This window comes from Oratosquilla oratoria, chromosome 30 (genome assembly GCF_046742065.1).
Source record: "Oratosquilla oratoria isolate Oo_2021 chromosome 30, ASM4674206v1, whole genome shotgun sequence".
Lineage (NCBI taxonomy): Eukaryota > Metazoa > Arthropoda > Malacostraca > Stomatopoda > Squillidae > Oratosquilla > Oratosquilla oratoria.
Window position 1 is genome coordinate 4,623,760 of NC_134806.1, and position 17,500 is coordinate 4,641,259.

At 44.9% G+C, this 17,500-nt stretch overlaps 1 protein-coding gene across 30 annotated transcripts in view; it reads right to left on the bottom strand.

Annotated features, from left to right (window-relative positions):
* LOC143040991 (uncharacterized) overlaps positions 1 to 17,500 on the bottom strand; it is a 577,258-nt gene that overhangs the window by 109,020 nt on the left and 450,738 nt on the right. For 29 of the 30 annotated variants that reach the window (XM_076212488.1, XM_076212484.1, XM_076212489.1 and 26 more), the window contains one exon: positions 8,060 to 8,077. The exons of the other annotated variant lie outside the window; for it this stretch is intronic. In XM_076212488.1, the coding sequence (XP_076068603.1) occupies positions 8,060 to 8,077 (18 nt within the window). The remainder of the gene's footprint in view (positions 1 to 8,059; positions 8,078 to 17,500) is intronic. 30 annotated transcript variants of the gene reach the window in all.

Below are 17,500 nucleotides of genomic sequence, written 5' to 3' on the forward strand. Positions count from 1 at the left end.
ACGCTCGAGTGAGTGCCACCACAAGTAGGTTGTCAAGTGCAACATGGCCGTCTTGGCACATCACTGGCACCCCTCCCCCACGTGACGTCACAGAAAAAGAACTGGCCAACTGGGTCAAGGTCAACGCTGCACTTATTACACACTGTCCTAGTACCCTTTCTCTCTCTCTCTCTCTCTCTCTCTCTCTCTCTCTCTCTCTCTCTCTCTCTCTCTCTCTCTCTCTCTCTCTCTCTCTCTCTCTCTCTCTCTCTCTCTCTCTCTCTCTCTCCCCGGCACTCACTTAACAATGCTATATGACCATATGATCTTGTTACCCCTTACAGTCTTACAATCTCACGTCTTCCCTAGAATCTCTCACGGAACGGTTTGTTGCAATACCCGTTGGAAACGTCGTCCATATATATACAAGTATATAATACACTGCAGAACTAGCTGACATTTCGTGGACATAACTTACACGTTCCAATGGTTGAAAGTGTTTCGTAATCACAAGCTTCTATCTCATATATGTGTAAGTATAAATACAAAACACACACACACACACACACACACACACACACACACACATATATATATATATATATATATATATATACATATATATATATATATATATATATATATATATATATATATATATATATATATAAACCCGAGGCCATAAATGGCGCTGGGCCATTTCAACCCTGTTATCACTGAGCCGCACTTCAAAAGACCTTGTGGCAATCCCCGCCAAACAAAATCCTCAAAGCTGATGGAGCAAAACGTACTGGTAGTAATTACACTGATACAGCACGCTACAAATGGGAAGGGAGAAGGAGTTGGGGGACAGAGGGGGGGAGAGGGAGGAAAGGAAGAAGAGGAAAGAGAGTGAAGGGGGAGGAAATACAAATGGGAAAAATATTCCACGGTAATGTAAAAGAGTAATAATAGAATAATAAAAACCGCAATGGGTTTTTGTCAGTGATGCACTTCACATGACAAAACATTATTTTCTTTTTCCTCAGTTTTTTGTGTCTGAGGAAGACAGAGAACCAAAACAGACTTAAACTACGAAGCGAAATGAGCCGCAGCGTTATAAGTAAACAAAAGAGATACAACAGCATAACGTTACCCGACTAGTATCGTCGTGTGCATCAAATGAAAAAAGAAAATAAACACTCAATCAATAAAACATTACATAAACCATGAACATTTTCTACACGAAATCAAGCTAGCCAATATCGTCTCCAAGCTTGACAATCTAGGGCAGCGTTTCTCAACCTTTTTATCTTTGCGTAACCTTTAAATTAAATTGCATGTCTCAAGGAACCCCTGCGCAAAAAAAAAAAAAAAAAAAAAAAAAAAAAAAAAAAAAAAAAAAAAAAAAAAAAAAAAAAAAAAAAAAAAAAAAAAAAAAAAAAAAAAAAAAAAAAAAAACCATATACCATGTCTTTCTCATTTTATTTTCATAGTAATAATACCTTAGATAGGATGATGTCTATATTACATTATTACAATAACCAAGAATATGTCGTGCGTGTTTGATTATATAACGTATATGAAATTAAATAAAAAATCAAGTGCCTTAGCTTATCTCACTTGTTCCTTTTGCGGAACCTTTAGGGACCTTTTGCGGAACCTTAGTGTTCCGGGGAACCCTGGTTGAGAAACGCTGATCTAGGGGGTACAAAGACGGAAATCAACAATCTACGAGCAGATCAAGAATAATTATTTCCATCTAAGATGAGGTCAGGCTTAGAAGCAGTGCTCGTCGGGAAAGCCCCTCGATATTCGCGGGCACGATCTCTATACAGGCCTACTAAAGCATTAAAGCATCAAGTTAATTTATTTTCTACGTTTTTTCCCGATAAGCACGTTTACAAAAAAGTCGATATTAACGTTGGTTCTATTCTCAAACCCTTTACGACACTCCTTCGGGAGAATCACAGTACATCAATTCGTCCTTCAGAAACAAGCCACCCAATGATATATACATACGTGTATATCTATATAGTGTATACACACACACACACACACACACACACACACACACACACACACACACACACACACACCTGTACAAAAAAAATAAAAAATATATATATCTATCTGTCTGCCTGTCTCCTATACAAAATAAATAAGACTACAGTAATAAGGACCCCAGCTAACGGAGAGGAAAAGCAGGAGCGTACAGGGAACTGCATAATCAAGGGCAAGCCAACATCCTATATATATATGAAAGCTTCGCATGGGATATCTGTCCATTACAGAATACCTTAGAACTCCTTTCCATGAACCGTTCCGTCTGTAAGATACACGAATCATATCAGTATCATACATATACTTTTTTTTTTTTTTTTTTTTTTTAATATCACTCCGGGAAGGTCAGACGATCCAACACGATGGCCAGGGTGGTGAGAAAAAGGACCGAAATATAAAATGTGTTTGCAAAACAGTATGCCAGTCTGAGGCAGTACAACAGAAATAATAAATAAATAATAAAAAGATGAACATATATGAATGCCTTACATAAAACGATACATATTTTAATAATGCTAATTATAATAACTGAAGAAATAAAGGTGAATATCAAAAACAGTTAAAGTAATAATGGTAATGATCAAAATCATATCGAAAAAAATATTAATTTTACCCAGTTCCCATTAGAAACAATAAACAACTACAAACTATCCCCAGCCCACCTATTCCCCAACAACAACCATAGACTGCACAAACACAACACCTACAGACCATTCACGCCATGAAACGAAGGTGCTCAAAGTCAAGAATCACCCTGACATGAGAGGCACACAAACACTTGCCGGATCAGAATACCCACACATCCCAACAAACAATAAAACAACACCCAGATACCTATATCACACACAAATACCCCTTTCTCTTCTTCCGCAACAACCAGACACCAGCTTCCAGAAGCATATCCATAATGATACCACTGCTCTATCAACAAACTGAAAAAGAATACACTGTTGCATGCCAGGCCCCCTGATATCCATCCCACCGAATCATCTCTCCCCCGAAAGGACAGAGTCCATCAGGCCAGACTGCAGTGCGGCCACCATCCAGCTATTATGTGCTACCAGAAGAGGCTGGATGACAGCATTGCAAACAACTGCCCAGGGTGTAACATTTCACCCCATAATATACAACACGCACGCCAACAACACAATATACACTCTATAAAAGATTTGTGGGAAGACTCCGTTCCAGCGGAGTTGTTCCTCAGGGGGACGGGACTGCTCGGCCAGTCTAGGGAACGACAACAACAACAACAACAACAATAACCTATTCCCCAAGGGCATGGAGTCAACCCAATTCAGTCAACGACAAATACAAAGTGTTACAAATACTGACGAGCAAGACAGGCTAATGACACAGTATGCAGCGAGCTCCTCCTAATCAAAACGAGCGAACAAGGAAGAGGGGGTGGGTTGGAGTTGTATGAAATAGTTTGTCACCTAGCAGACTAGCATGCAAAAGCAGCACACAATATGTCATAGTTAGCTTTCCTGCCTTTATAACATATGAATAAATAAATAAATGAATGAATAAATAAATAAATACAACATCCACAAGCGTACACTAATTCGGTTGTGTCCTTCTCAAGAATCTTCAAGTCACAGCTGGCCCACAAGCAACGACCAACCATCCACCCGCCCTCCCCCCACTCACCCGAGACACCATTTCTCATCTGCAGCACACTTGATGCATCAATAGACAACCCTCTACCTGAATAAAACCGCCTGGCAAAATATATGTACGCGCGCGCGCGTGTGTGTGTGTGTATTATCTATATATATATATATATATATATATATATATATATATATATATATATATATATATATATATATATATATATAAAGTCTGTCGTCGTGTTGTTGGGGTTAGTGCCCCTCTACAAGAGTATATGTACCTAATTGCAATATACTGAAGATGACCAATGCTCGTGCTGTCCCGTCTCTTACTCTCTTGGAAATTAAATCTGTCAGACTAAAATAGGTCAGCGGGCATCAAAGGGGACCAGGCGTCCCGCCATGGCAGGAGGATGAGGTTCTGTAAGAGAAGGTCTTCTGTCCACGACGTCACGCCGAGATCGACAGAGTTCGTCCTTCCCTCGAACTCGAGCCTCGTCCTTGAACTCACAACTGAACGACACGACTGAACGACACGAGGGAGGGAGGGGGGGGGGCGTCGACTCCACCTCACCGCTCAACCAAGGGCACCTCGCTTCCCCGCTTACATTTCATGGCCCCTTCGGAGAGCTGGCGCCGCTCCCAAACTGAAGTGCCATCCATGCAAGAGAGAGAGAGAGAGAGAGAGAGAGAGAGAGAGAGAGAGAGAGAGAGAGAGAGAGAGAGAGAGAGAGAGAGAGAGAGAGAGAGAGAGAGAGAGAGAGAGAGAGAGAGAGAGAGAGAGAGATTGAATCCTGTCCCGTGGATTTTCATTTCTGTAAGGAGCTGATTTATTCAAATATTTTCCTTTCGAGTCCTCCGTACTTGCCATATCAAGGTAAAGGAATATACGCGCGTGCGCGCGCGCACACACACACACACACACACACACACACATATATATATATATATATATATATATATATATATATATAATTCCTGTAATACTGGAGGGTATATTGATTATGAAAAGTCATTCCAAATTGCAAATGAAGATAATGGAGTAAGAAAATGAACAAATGAATAAATAAAACCGTGACACTGCAGTCACAATTGTAGGTTGGAATGTCTTGTTTCTCCACCGCGCGTCACACGCCACACTACGGCGGCGGCGGCGGCGGCGGGCCAGGCCTCCACCCTGCATGCGCATGACAATCAATATCTCAGTGACCAAAAGGCCTACCACCTCAGCTTGAACATGAAGGACAAACTCTTTCTCTCTCTCTCTCTCTCTCTCTCTCTCTCTCTCTCTCTCTCTCTCTCTCTCTCTCTCTCTCTCTCCTTTTCTACCTTAAAATGATTCGCAATAGAAAAGTATCTGGTTGGAATCCTTTCGGTCTATAGAGAGGCCAGATGCATAATAAATAATAAAACAAGTATTTAATCAAGTAAGCAAACAAATAATAAAAAATATAAATAAACAAATGAAAAGGCATTGCAGCCAATCGCTTGTGTTCCATGGAACCCGTTCAAAAGAATCTTATTTTGCTAATATTCTCGTTAATGCCACGTCATTTTATCATCCTGAGAGATAAATTCCATACACATTATAACACGACAAGCCTGTGTGTGTGTGTGTGTGTGTGTGTGTGTGTGTGTGTGTGTGTGTGTGTGTGTGTGTGTGTGTGTGTGTGTGTGTGTGTGTGTGTGTGTGTGTGTGTGTGTGTGTGTGTACCTCCCTCCCCCATCCTCTCTCTCTCTCTCTCTCTCTCTCTCTCTCTCTCAAGCGTTGGCCAAGTTGAGGTGTTAATGATCCCCTGATGAACCCTGCCGGGCCGCCATCTTCCGCTGCCGCGTCCAACAAACTCCTTTAACGACTTCGGGCTTTTCCTCTTCTCCAGTGTCATCTGTGACGTCACCGCGAACCCCCTCCCCTCACCTACCCACCCCCTCCACCCACTTACAGGTCTCTCCGTTCTCCAGGTTTAAAGTTAACATCCTTACATGCTACATCATGTACCCGTACCTAGTGTGTGTGTGATTCACATTGGTCTTTGGATCACGTCTTGGACTCGTGATCGACAGCTATTTCCCTCCCGGTGGAGAGCTCAGAGGTCGTATGACCGATCTATGGGTAATGCTATGACCTTACACGCACACACACCCCTAACTCCCCGCCCACGAGAGTTGAAGTAACGACTAGAAGCGCAGATACTGAAATAATTTCAGCCCTGGGCAGGATTCGAACCAGGTACCGCCGGCACCCCCGTACTGACAGTCTGAGACTCTACCAACCGCGCCACCGAGTCGTGTGTATGTGGGTGTGTGCGTGTGTGTGTGCGTGTGTGTGTGTGTGTGTGTGTGTGTGTGTGTGTGACACGCCCCCTCCTTACCAGAGCTACGAACCATCTTAGGTGTGGTATCACTCTATACACCTATTCTGGCTGCCGCCAGGTGATTTTATTCACAGGGACAAGTTCCAAAATTATATCAAGATTCAAGCCTTTCACATAGTAGTGAACCTGTTGCATTTTACACAGGCTGTGTGTATGTGTGTGTGTGTGTGTGTGTGTGTGTGTGTGTGTGTGTGTGTGTCCGCGCGCGTGTGTGTGCGTGCGTGCGTGCGCGTGTGTGTTTGCGTGCGTGCGCGCGTGTGTGTGTGCGTGCGTGTCCGAATTCTCTCTCTCTCTCTCTCTCAACGAGTCACTTTACTTCACAAGCAGCTCTACAACTGAATGAAACTGTTTGGCATCGCCGCCAATGCACATCGCTGTGCTGAAGGGGCGGCGACCCCATCAAGGGTTGAACGGCTCCACCGACCACACCAATTACAACAGGAATTCCACCTCCCACTGCCTCTCACGCAAACTATTACAAATCCAATTCTATTGCCTAAAATTTTCTTGTGTTTTTATCTATATATATTTTAAACCTCAGAAAAAAAATGAGTTCCAAATTAAATATAATCTTTTATATTTTTTCATTTGTAGAAATAATAAGAGAAAAGTGGAATTCCTGCGCTTTATAGAAAATTGTAAACTTTTCAGGTTCTTTTGTGTACACATGGCCAGGTTCCTCCACAGAGTTGATTACCTCCAAAGGGTTTGTGGGTTGATCAATCCGCCACTTTCGGTCCCGGTCCCCCCCCCCTCTCTCTCTCTCTTCCGTTCCCACAGAGAAAGGGAGTCGCCGCTTTGGAATCTTGGTCCTTTCAGTGTGGTGCCACTGTAGCATTTCAGTGCCTTTTTAGTGCCACACAACATAGGTTCTATTTTAGCAATGGCCAAAGGTTCAGACATCTGGCCCGAAAATAAAAACACGCTTTCTCGTTTTATGGAAGAAAAAGGAGAGAGAGAGAGAGAGAGAGAGAGAGGAGAGAGAGAGAGAGAGAGAGAGAGAGAGAGAGAGAGAGAGAGAGAGAGAGAGAGAGATTCTCGTTCAGCTCAGGACCGAGGACCGGATCTTATTCAAGTTGGGTTCCGATCCTTAGCCGTTCTACACCATAAAAGGACACCTACATACATATACACACACACACACTATATATATATATATATATACATATATATATATATATATATATATATATATAATATATATATGAAATGGCCCTGGCAAGCAATTCTATTGAGTTGAGACCTCAGACGGAAGAAATTGAAATTATCTCTCGAGGGGCGACTCCGAACCGAAGCAGCATGCATTGGCGGCGGGTATAGGAGGAGGAGGAGGAGGAGGAAGAGGAGGAAGAAGAGGAGAAGGAGGAGGAGGAGGAGGAGGAGGAGGAGGAGGAGGAGGAGGAGGAGGAGGAGGAGGAGGAGGAGGAGGAGGAGGAGGAGGAGGAGGAGGAGGGTGTGGTGATATTTCTGGTTGTGGTGGAGGGGGAAGGAGGGTGTAGATGTGGTGGCGGGTGTGGTGGTAGAGGCGGAGAGGAAGAGCAGGAGGAGGAGGAGGAGGAGGATGTGGTGGTTGTGGTGAGGGGAGGAGGAGGAGGTGGTGGATGTGGTGAGGGGAGGAGGAGGTGGAAGAGGAGCTGGTGGAGGAGGAGGTGGTGGTGGGTGTGGTGGATGTGGTGAGGGAGGAGGAGGAGGAGGAGGTGGTGGGTGTGGTGGCTGTGGTGAGGGAGGAGGAAGTGGTGGAGGTGGTGGAAGTGGTGGTGGGTGTGGTGGAAGTGGTGGTGGGTGTGGTGGAGGTGGTGTCTGCCGTGGCAGTGGTGGTAATAGCGGTGGTGGAGCTAATAGTGGTGGTGATGACAGTGGTAGAAGTGGTGATGATGGTGGAGGTAGTGATGGTAGGAGTGATGATTGTGTTCCCGAAACAGATTCGTATCATTTATGTTATCAATACTCTTACACCTATCGGGGAGGGGGAGGGGGAGGAGAGGGGGGGAAGAGGGGGAGGGTTCAGAGAGTAGGGGGATACGGAAGTCGCCTTTTGACACCTACCTCACTCTTCAGACAGTTCTTGTTGGAATTAAGAAAACAAATAAATAAATAAAATAATAATGAATAAATAAATAAATGACAAATCCAAAAATGCAGACATTTCCAGATACCATTTTTTTTTTATAATCTTGGTACGTTTTTAAATGCCTTTTCGTTCCCAATATTGGGAATTTACGAATTTTATCAATTTCCAATAGATATCACATATATATTTTTTTATGGGAGAAAGTATATGCTGGACTCGACGTTCGTCAATTTATTCCGACGTTTCGAACCCTGTCCGGGGTTCGTCTTCAGGGTAATACAGTGGTAGCAATGGAAATGTACATAAATAGGGGGAATTTGGTACACTGGGACAGGTCTCCACAGTAACCGTTATAATCCAACGCAGTTAAACCAAATCTTGGGGGACATTTTTTCACACGGCATTTCTTATTTATTTCAATGTGTACTCTTCCTTTTTTGCATGTTTATGATATTGATGGATTTTGTGTTCTTGTTCCAATTTCTTTTATTCGTGATAATACATGCTACGCGGGACATTTGTTCCACGGGGGTGCACAGTGGTGCGACCCATCGGTAGCGGGTTGAATTCTTACAACTTTCACTGTATTTTCTTTATATATATTTTTTTTTTCTATGGTAAACTCGGTGAATGTTTTCAAGGAAGTATTGCACTGGTTATTTTACAGTTTTATTTATATTTGTTTCTCATTTGTGTTTTTGATTTGGTTTAACTGCGTTGGATTATAACGGTTACTGTGGAGACCTGTCCCAGTGTACCAAATTCCCCCTATTTATGTACATTTCCATTGCTACCACTGTATTACCCTGAAGACGAACCCCGGACAGGGTTCGAAACGTCGGAATAAATTGACGAACGTCGAGTCCAGCGTATACTTTCTCCCATAAAAAATGGTTCCTGGACTCCAGCTATTTACGAATATATATATATATATATATATATGTGTGTGTGTGTGTGCGTGCGTGTGTGTGTATTCGATGAAAACCTGCTCTCTAAATTCACATATTTTTTCGATGAAAACCTGCTCCCTAAATTCACTTATATATATATATATATATATATATATATATATATATATATATATATATATATATATATATATATATATTATTACACACACATACGCATATGGAAGGACTTGGTAACACAACCTGAATACACCCCGCCACCAAAATCCCGTTCAGTCGCTGCATAACCCACCTTTGGCCACCACCACCTCTCACTCCCGACCCTCCGTCACCCTCGTCCGGCGCCAAATCGACTCCCGGACTTGATGCCCGAGACCCCGCCAGCAGCCAATCGCCGGTATCATCCGATCACCCTGGCCGGGCCTCTTGTGCAGCCGGGCCCCTTCACCGGGCCCCAGCAGGTGCCCCATTCTCTTCTCAGCTTCTTGCATATGATCCGTTCGGACCCCTCACAACCCGTGCCCCCCCCCCTCTCTCTCTCTCTCTCGATTGCTCCTGAAGGCCAGAACTGGACCCCGTAGGTCTCCATCACCCCTTCTCGGCTTCTTACGAACTGCCCCCTACCGTTCCTTCACGTTCCTGAAGGCCACAGAGGTAGCTCAGAAAGGCAGAAACGAGGCCCCTAGAGTTCCAGCGAGCTCCCTCACCCCGCCCCCCGTGTCCCCAAGTATGCAACCCACAAGTGGCCCCCCGTCCGAAAGGTCTCCCGTTAGGGACCAGAGAAACGACAAGCAACTCGGGCCGTCGTGAAGCTGTCTTTCCGACCGGAGGCTGTCGCCGCGCCGCGCCGCGCTGCGCCAAGACGCGTCATGCCGCGTCACGTACTGCTACGTCACGTCTTTCAACAATCGTTTGTATACCGTGAGCTGCCAACACGGACTGCCGTCTTACCACCAGCCCCCACCCACGTATACACAGTATGCAGTCTAGCCAAGAAGCAGGGCGCAAGTTTGCCAACAAGGATAGAAGCGATGATAAGCTAGAGCCCAGGACAAGAACCGTTCATAGTGGGGCGTAGAGTGTTGGTCGCGGAAGTGTCATACGGTGACAATTACAAACTAAATCTTCAGGTACTCTTGAGGCAACAGGGAAACACGTCACTTGAATTTGCTGTTATAATTCTACCTTGTTCACCACCACCACCACCACCCAAAAATAAATAAATAGATAAATAAATAAATAAAATCTGGTGACAACCCATGGCACCATCTGTCAGCCTGCCGTGGGTGTCTGTCTGTCTGCTGCCGTCTGCCACGTCGCTGCTATTTGTTGCATTGCTTGCCGGGCTGGCACCACACAGTTTCTCCCTCCAAGGCCAAGCGATAGACACAATGGCTCCGGGACTGCAGGGCCCTGAACAAACAAACACACACACACACACAGACACACAGACACACACACACACACACTCATACAACGAGCGTACACACACACACAACGCGCGCGCACACACACACAACGCGCGCGCGCGCACGCACACACACACACACACACATACACACAACGCAACCACGCGCACAAACACACACACACACACACATGAAAAGAAACTCAAAAAGGACAGTTATAGAAGAGACCTAGAAAAAAAACAGCTTTCCACACAGAGTGGTGGATGTCTGGAACAAACTGGACGGAACAATAGTGTATCCAAAAACTACACATAAATTAAGAACAAACTAGTCACTGCGAGATATAAAGACGGACCACCACGAGCGTAGCTCCCCTTCCCGTAAGATACTAGGTAAATACACACACACAACGCGCACGCACACGCACACACACACATATGCACACCTAGATGTGCACACAGTGAAGCACATAGAGAAACTGGTTTAAAAAATGCACGAGTTCAATGAGAAAAGAATGCAAATACTGTGCACACAAGACGAGTATGTGCAAGACTGCATGAAGTAAAAAAAATGTCTCCACACACGCACGCACGCACAAACGCGCGCGCACATACACACACGCACAGCTATGATGGAGAAAAAGACAGGACCCTTACAGTGCCCGCTTTCAGTATATTACACACACACACACACACACGCACGCAAGCATACGCACAGAAACACTGGTGATGTATACTAGATTAACGCAACGCAACAGTCTGTGGGTCTGATAACTAAGTACGGTCCATATTACGGTCTGATATCTACATTTCAAGGTAGGACCCCCTGTGTAACCAGTCCTCTATATGTATGTGTGTGTGTCTGTGTGTGTGTGTGTGTGTGTGTGTGTGTGTGTGTGTGTGTGTGTGTGTGTGTGTGTGTGTGTGTGTGTGTGTGTGTGTGTGTGTGTGTGCTCACACGCGCGTGTGGAAGTAGATATACGAGTACAACAATTATTCACGGCAAATATACCCTGCCCCCCCTCTCTCTCTCTCTCTCTCTCTCTCTCTCTCTCTCTCTCTCTCTCTCTCTCTCTCTCTCTCTCTCTCTCTCTCTCTCTCTCTCTCTCACACACACACACACACACACACACACACACACACACACACACACACACACACAGGAAGGCCTTGGCGTGCAAGGACCAGCAGGTACACTGACGTACAAGCAAGCACAAATGCCTTTCGGTTTGCTTTTACACAGGCAAACAGGAACAAAGGATGGAGGCTATCGTGCAACCGGCGCACGGACGGGGTCTCGATCGTGAAAATATTGTTCATGTAAGGATCCGCCACCCCCTCTCTGCCAAAACGAGATTGCACATCGTTTGCGCAAACGCGGATTCAATGTGCGAGCGAGCGCGCGCGCGCGTGTGTGTGTGTATGTGTGTGTGTGTGTGTGTGTGTGTGTGTGTGTGTGTGTGTGTGTGTGTGTGTGTGTGTGTGTGTGTGTGTGTGTGTGTGTGTGTGTGTGTTGAAAGGGCGTCAGCCTCTTGTAGGTGTCTGTCAAGATAACCTTACACGTGTAATTCCCTATACTAGAGATCTTTACAATACGGGGCTCCCTCCCCCAATATTCGAAATAAAATGTTTCGAAATATCAAAAACCTGGATACCAGAAACCCTTCATTTCTGGTAAAGATTCTAAAGGTCTTTTCGTTCTGAATACACTGGAAATTTCCAGCTTGTCTATGGCAACTCGAGATCGTCGTCGACCTCCGTGAGTTCGAACACCCCGTCGCCAGGAGTTCCCTGGGACACTTCGCGGAAGCTGAACCGCGCTGCAAGCCTATACGCTCCCAAGCCATCCAGGTCATGACCCCTGCAACACACACAGTCGATTTTATTCAGCTATGAGGAGGTGAACTCGAGAACGACTGCGGTCTCGATCGATCGAGATTCCGTTTGGTCTCGAGTCCGCCTCCCTTTTAATTACATAGAATCGTCTGACATTAACCAGAATTGAATGTGTGGAGACCGTCACCATGATGAAGTGTCTGGGCCATTTTGGAGGTGAGAGCACTTCTGCTCTGCATCACACACAAGACAGAATAGAGAACAGAGAGCACACATAGCCAACCAGGTTTCTCCGTAAGCACCAAACTAAGGATGATCTGCTTCTTGAGACTCCGTGACTTCTGGGCCTTCGAACTGCAAGAACGAGAACAGCAAGCCTCTTGCGACTTCACCCATGACTCCTTACAGTTTCGGGAAGGAACCTCAAGACTTCGAACTGCAAGAACGGGCGTCGAATGCCTCTTGAGATTCCGTCCATGACTCAACTCCTTGCAGTTCCTGGGAGGAACGAGAAGACTTCGAAAATTCTGGGCCCTCGAGCTGCAAGAACGCGAAGGAGACAGAAGACTTCGAAAATTCTGGGCCCTCGAGCTGCAAGAACGCGAAGGAACCTGAAGACTTCGAAAATTCTGGGCTCTCGAACTGCAAGAACGGGAATACAATGCTTCTTGAGACTTCGTCCATGACTCGACTCCATACAGTTTCTGGGAGAAACCTGAACACTTGGAGACGTCTGAACCTTCGAACTTCAAGAACCGACGCCGGATGCAGATCAGAACCAGCGCCGAAGACCAAACTGCGCAGAAGATCGACTCACGTGAGGGTGCCCAAATGCGCAGGGCCCAACTGCGCATGTATCGTGATTATGCGGTGGTTGGAGGGACAACAATGAATTAGCAGATCCGCTCCGCATGGCGGGTGTGTATGCAAACAGAGGGTCAAAGCCGCGACGCGCCCCACCGCGCACTGCCACGCCGCACCAAGCCCAGGACAAGACTTTCAAGAGACTTGACTTGGGTCTTTAAGCACGTGAAGTCTCCTCTTACGGGGCTCACGGAGACCTCTCCTTATCCATTCGTAACTATTGTACTCTCTCAATTTTGAAATTCACACACATACACATACACACGGTTTGATGGTGTAGCGGTCTAAGTCACGGGTCGTCATTTTGCGGTACCGAGTTCGCTCCTCGCTCAGAGTGAAAGCTTTCACTAATACTGCAAGCTAGTATGATCCCTCCGACCTAGATCACAAAATTACCCATGCATCGGATTTGACAAGCTTTGGTGGTTCAAAACTAGTGGTGGACTAGGCCTACACATGTACATACTTGTACACACACACTATTAGCATACATGTACACACACGCGGACATGTACACACACACACACACACTGCACGAAGCACGAGAATTAGTCAGACACGGACACAAACCGCAGACAAAGAGCGGCCGCTAACATTTTCCCGGATCACTTTCAAGATGGCCCCCACCATCACCGCCGCCGCCTCACGATCAGCCTTGATTTCGCGGACTCGATTTTTCTTGAAGAGTTCCGCGGTTTCTGCCAACAGATCCCCGCGTGATCACTCTCTTCTCTCGTCCCCATTAATGGGAAATTAAACCCATTAACTTATCCAATTAACTTTTTCCCCTAAGTCCCCATTCCACCCTGAATAGGTTATTGACTGTGTAAGTTCAATACAGTCACAATCATAAGGATTTTAGGAAAATCCCCTTTGAACTGCGAACCTATATCATCACGTACATTTAATAGTTTCAATATATCTAGAAACATTGCACGACACCGTTAACTATAGCAATTCGCTCCACGCGTTGCCAGACGTTGCGATGTCACTCAACTAGTCATGTTAGCGAAATTCCCACGGGTGGGTTGGCCACAAGTAAATGATAAAAATAAAAGAAACACATAAATACAATATTCAAATAATTAAATCAAATATAAAAATGCAGTTACCCTGTGCCCTTTATGTAGCATAATACTGACCACACTGCCATTTTTTTCCAACCCTAGAACCAATGATAATAAATAAATAATAAAAATAAATAAATAGATAAAAAGAACGTTCAAATTTTTTTCTGAGAACCAATAATAAATACCTAAATAAAAAAAAAGTAAAAAAAAAAAAAATTAAACTTTGTGTTCGTGACTGTCCGACTGTATTAATCACGTCTTCACCACAGTCTTCGCAGGCCAATACCACCCCTCCGGCAAATCCAATTAATACAGGAGTTGTGACAGTTCTATTCCCAGCTGTTTAACTTCCCGCCAAGTGCGGGAGAGAGTCTGGCCGGAAGAGAAGGAATATCAAATGGACATTTACTCATCATGACGTAATGAAGCCCATTATTAAGTCAATTCGCCTCTGGGTACATATACTCAAAGTAATCAACTTTCCTCAGAGTTTCTTGTTTGCTTTGGGAATAGACATCTAAACCATAACATAATGGAGATTTTCTTGTTTTGAGAATAAACATTCAAATCCATATATCTCTTTCTACTTTATATTAACTCTCATAAACCCACTCTAGCTCCCTCCAGACAATTTTATTCAGTTAACGAGCCTTCCCCCTCTCCCGTATGACATAAGGGACCTTATTAATACAAAGGGTCTGAACGCAAGTGTCTCATTAATACACATTTTCAGAAACCAAGCCAGTGCTGCTTCGAGTGAGTCCAACGGTTTGCACAAAGGAGTCATAAAGCTCTGCATAATGGAGACTGCTCAACCTCCAGATTTCAATATTTCTTCTCTGAGGAAGGTAATGTTTACTAAAGTGAATGTCTGCATGGAATGTCACTTGTTAATATCATATTCGAGGCAAAACAAGGGAGATAAAGCGAATAATCACTCTCTCTCTCTCTCTCTCTCTCACTCACACACACACACACACATACATACACACTCTCTCTATTTTCTCCTTTTAAAACCCCATGCCAACTCTCCATAGCCACTACGCCACATAATTTAAACAAACACACAGACACACACAACTCGTGGCGCAGTTGGTAGAGTTCCCGGCTGCCACTACGGAGGTCCGGGTTCGAATCCCGCCCATGGCTGAAATAATTTCAGTATCGCTGCGCTGCGGGTTGTTACTCCAACTCTCATGGGAGGGGAGTTGGGTGTGTGTACGTGTAAGGTCACAGCATTACCCATAGATCGGTCATATACGAGCGCTGATCTCTCTTCCGGGAGGGTAATAGCTGTCGATCACGAGTCCAACACGTGATCCAAGACCATGATGAATCACACACACACACACACACACACACACACACGTGCGCCCGCGAGCACGCATAAATATTCATCATCCCCCCCCCCCCTTCCATCTTTTTCCTTCGCCTTGTTTGGGAAGCCCGGCGACAATGCGGTCCAATAAATCCCTAAAACCAACTCGTTCCCCTACCACCTGCTGCCACCACCGCTACCACCTGCCAACACCACCACCGCTACCACCATAAACATTAACTACCACTCTCACTGCCACCACGACCGCCTGCTACAATTACAAGTGCCACATACCAATCCCATCACTATCATTACGACCACCAATACCATCACGACCACTTACTGCATCTACCACTTGCCACCACTACCACCTGCCACCATGACCACTTCCTACCACCATTATCACCGTTAACACCTTCTAACACTACCATCTACCACCACCATTATCATCGCTTCCTCCATTACCACCACCTACCGTCATTTCATTTACCATCATTATGACTACCACCACCACCACTACCACATCCAATATTGAGCATTTTATTAATCAAATCTATGACACTTTTTTTTTTTTTAATTTAGTCCATGTTTAACTCTGAGCTACACATAGGCGATGAACTCACCCCACGAGTCGCTTAACTACATCTGAAGTCTTTTCCCTTCTATGTCCTCGAGCAAGTCACCAGTAGCCGTTGGGATCCGATCCCGGGACCTACTTAAAAGGCGACATCAAAGCCTAAAAGGCACAGCGACATTGAATTTTACGATATGTAGAACAGAGGCAATAGTCTAACGTTTCTTCCCTGAGAGATCTATAGAAAGGCCCGAGGATCGATGTCAGCCACTGTGGGGCTGCGGGTTTCCAGTCAGTGAAACTTGTGGGAACCATGATCGTCCCATCAACCCAATGCTGCCTCGAGTTTCACCGACTTGACGCCAGCGGCCCTGTTGCAACCGCCAACTGTCCTCAGGCATTCTTCAGGAAGAGACACAGGATCTGTTTCTGTGTTACGGGCTAGTAAGAAGGAAAAGGCTACTGGTTCTCAGTTCTGAATACTTAAAAAAGTGGAAATGGACTATCTTGCACCTCATCAGGAGAGCTTGTGTGTGTGTGTGTGTGTGTGTGTGTGTGTGTGTGTGTGTGTGTGTGTGTGTGTGTGTGTGTGTGTGTTCGCGCGAGCGCGTGTGTGTACACGTGTAGTTTTGATCTTATTCCTATGAGTCTTTTAAACAGACTAATATCGCAATACATACATACATACATACACACACACACACACACACACACACATATATATATATATATATATATATATATATATATATATATATATATATATATATATATATATATATATATATATCAGCTTCTTTATCGTGACAAATTGTGACCTTCCTCCACCCCCCGCCCCGGCCGTTATCTTCAACACCGCCATGACAAAGTTAATGATCTTCTTCCTCTTTTTTTTTCTGATATTCTTATTATACGTGCTTCACTCCACCACTACCACAACCACCACCACCACCTCCTCCTCCTCCATGTCTTCTTTCTATCACTCTTCGCTAAGAATCAGAGGCGAAGTATTGGACTTTGGAGGCTGAGCCCCCCGACGACCGCCAACGATCCTTCCAATAAAGGAGGAGGAACCTTGCTATAGCCTTGGGTTCTCACTGGAAGGGCCACAGCATCTGAGGATGATGTCATCATCGAAAGTGTTGGCTCATCGAGACGTCTTACCAGTTACCCATCTTTCCAGAAAACACGACTGATAACATATCTGCACAAAAAAAAAAATCGTGCAAGATTTATCCAACTTTTCTCAGAAATTTATTTTGTAAATATAGAACTTTGTCACAAGCGCCACAACTGTTGTCGACTTGTGCTCGTTCTGAGTTTGGTTTTGGAGTTAGGCTGAGATGTTGTGAAAGAATGTTTAACATTTCATGTTTTTTTTTACTTCGTTCAAACTCACAATGCAATGTCTTACCATCTTTTAGAAGAAGAAGAAGAA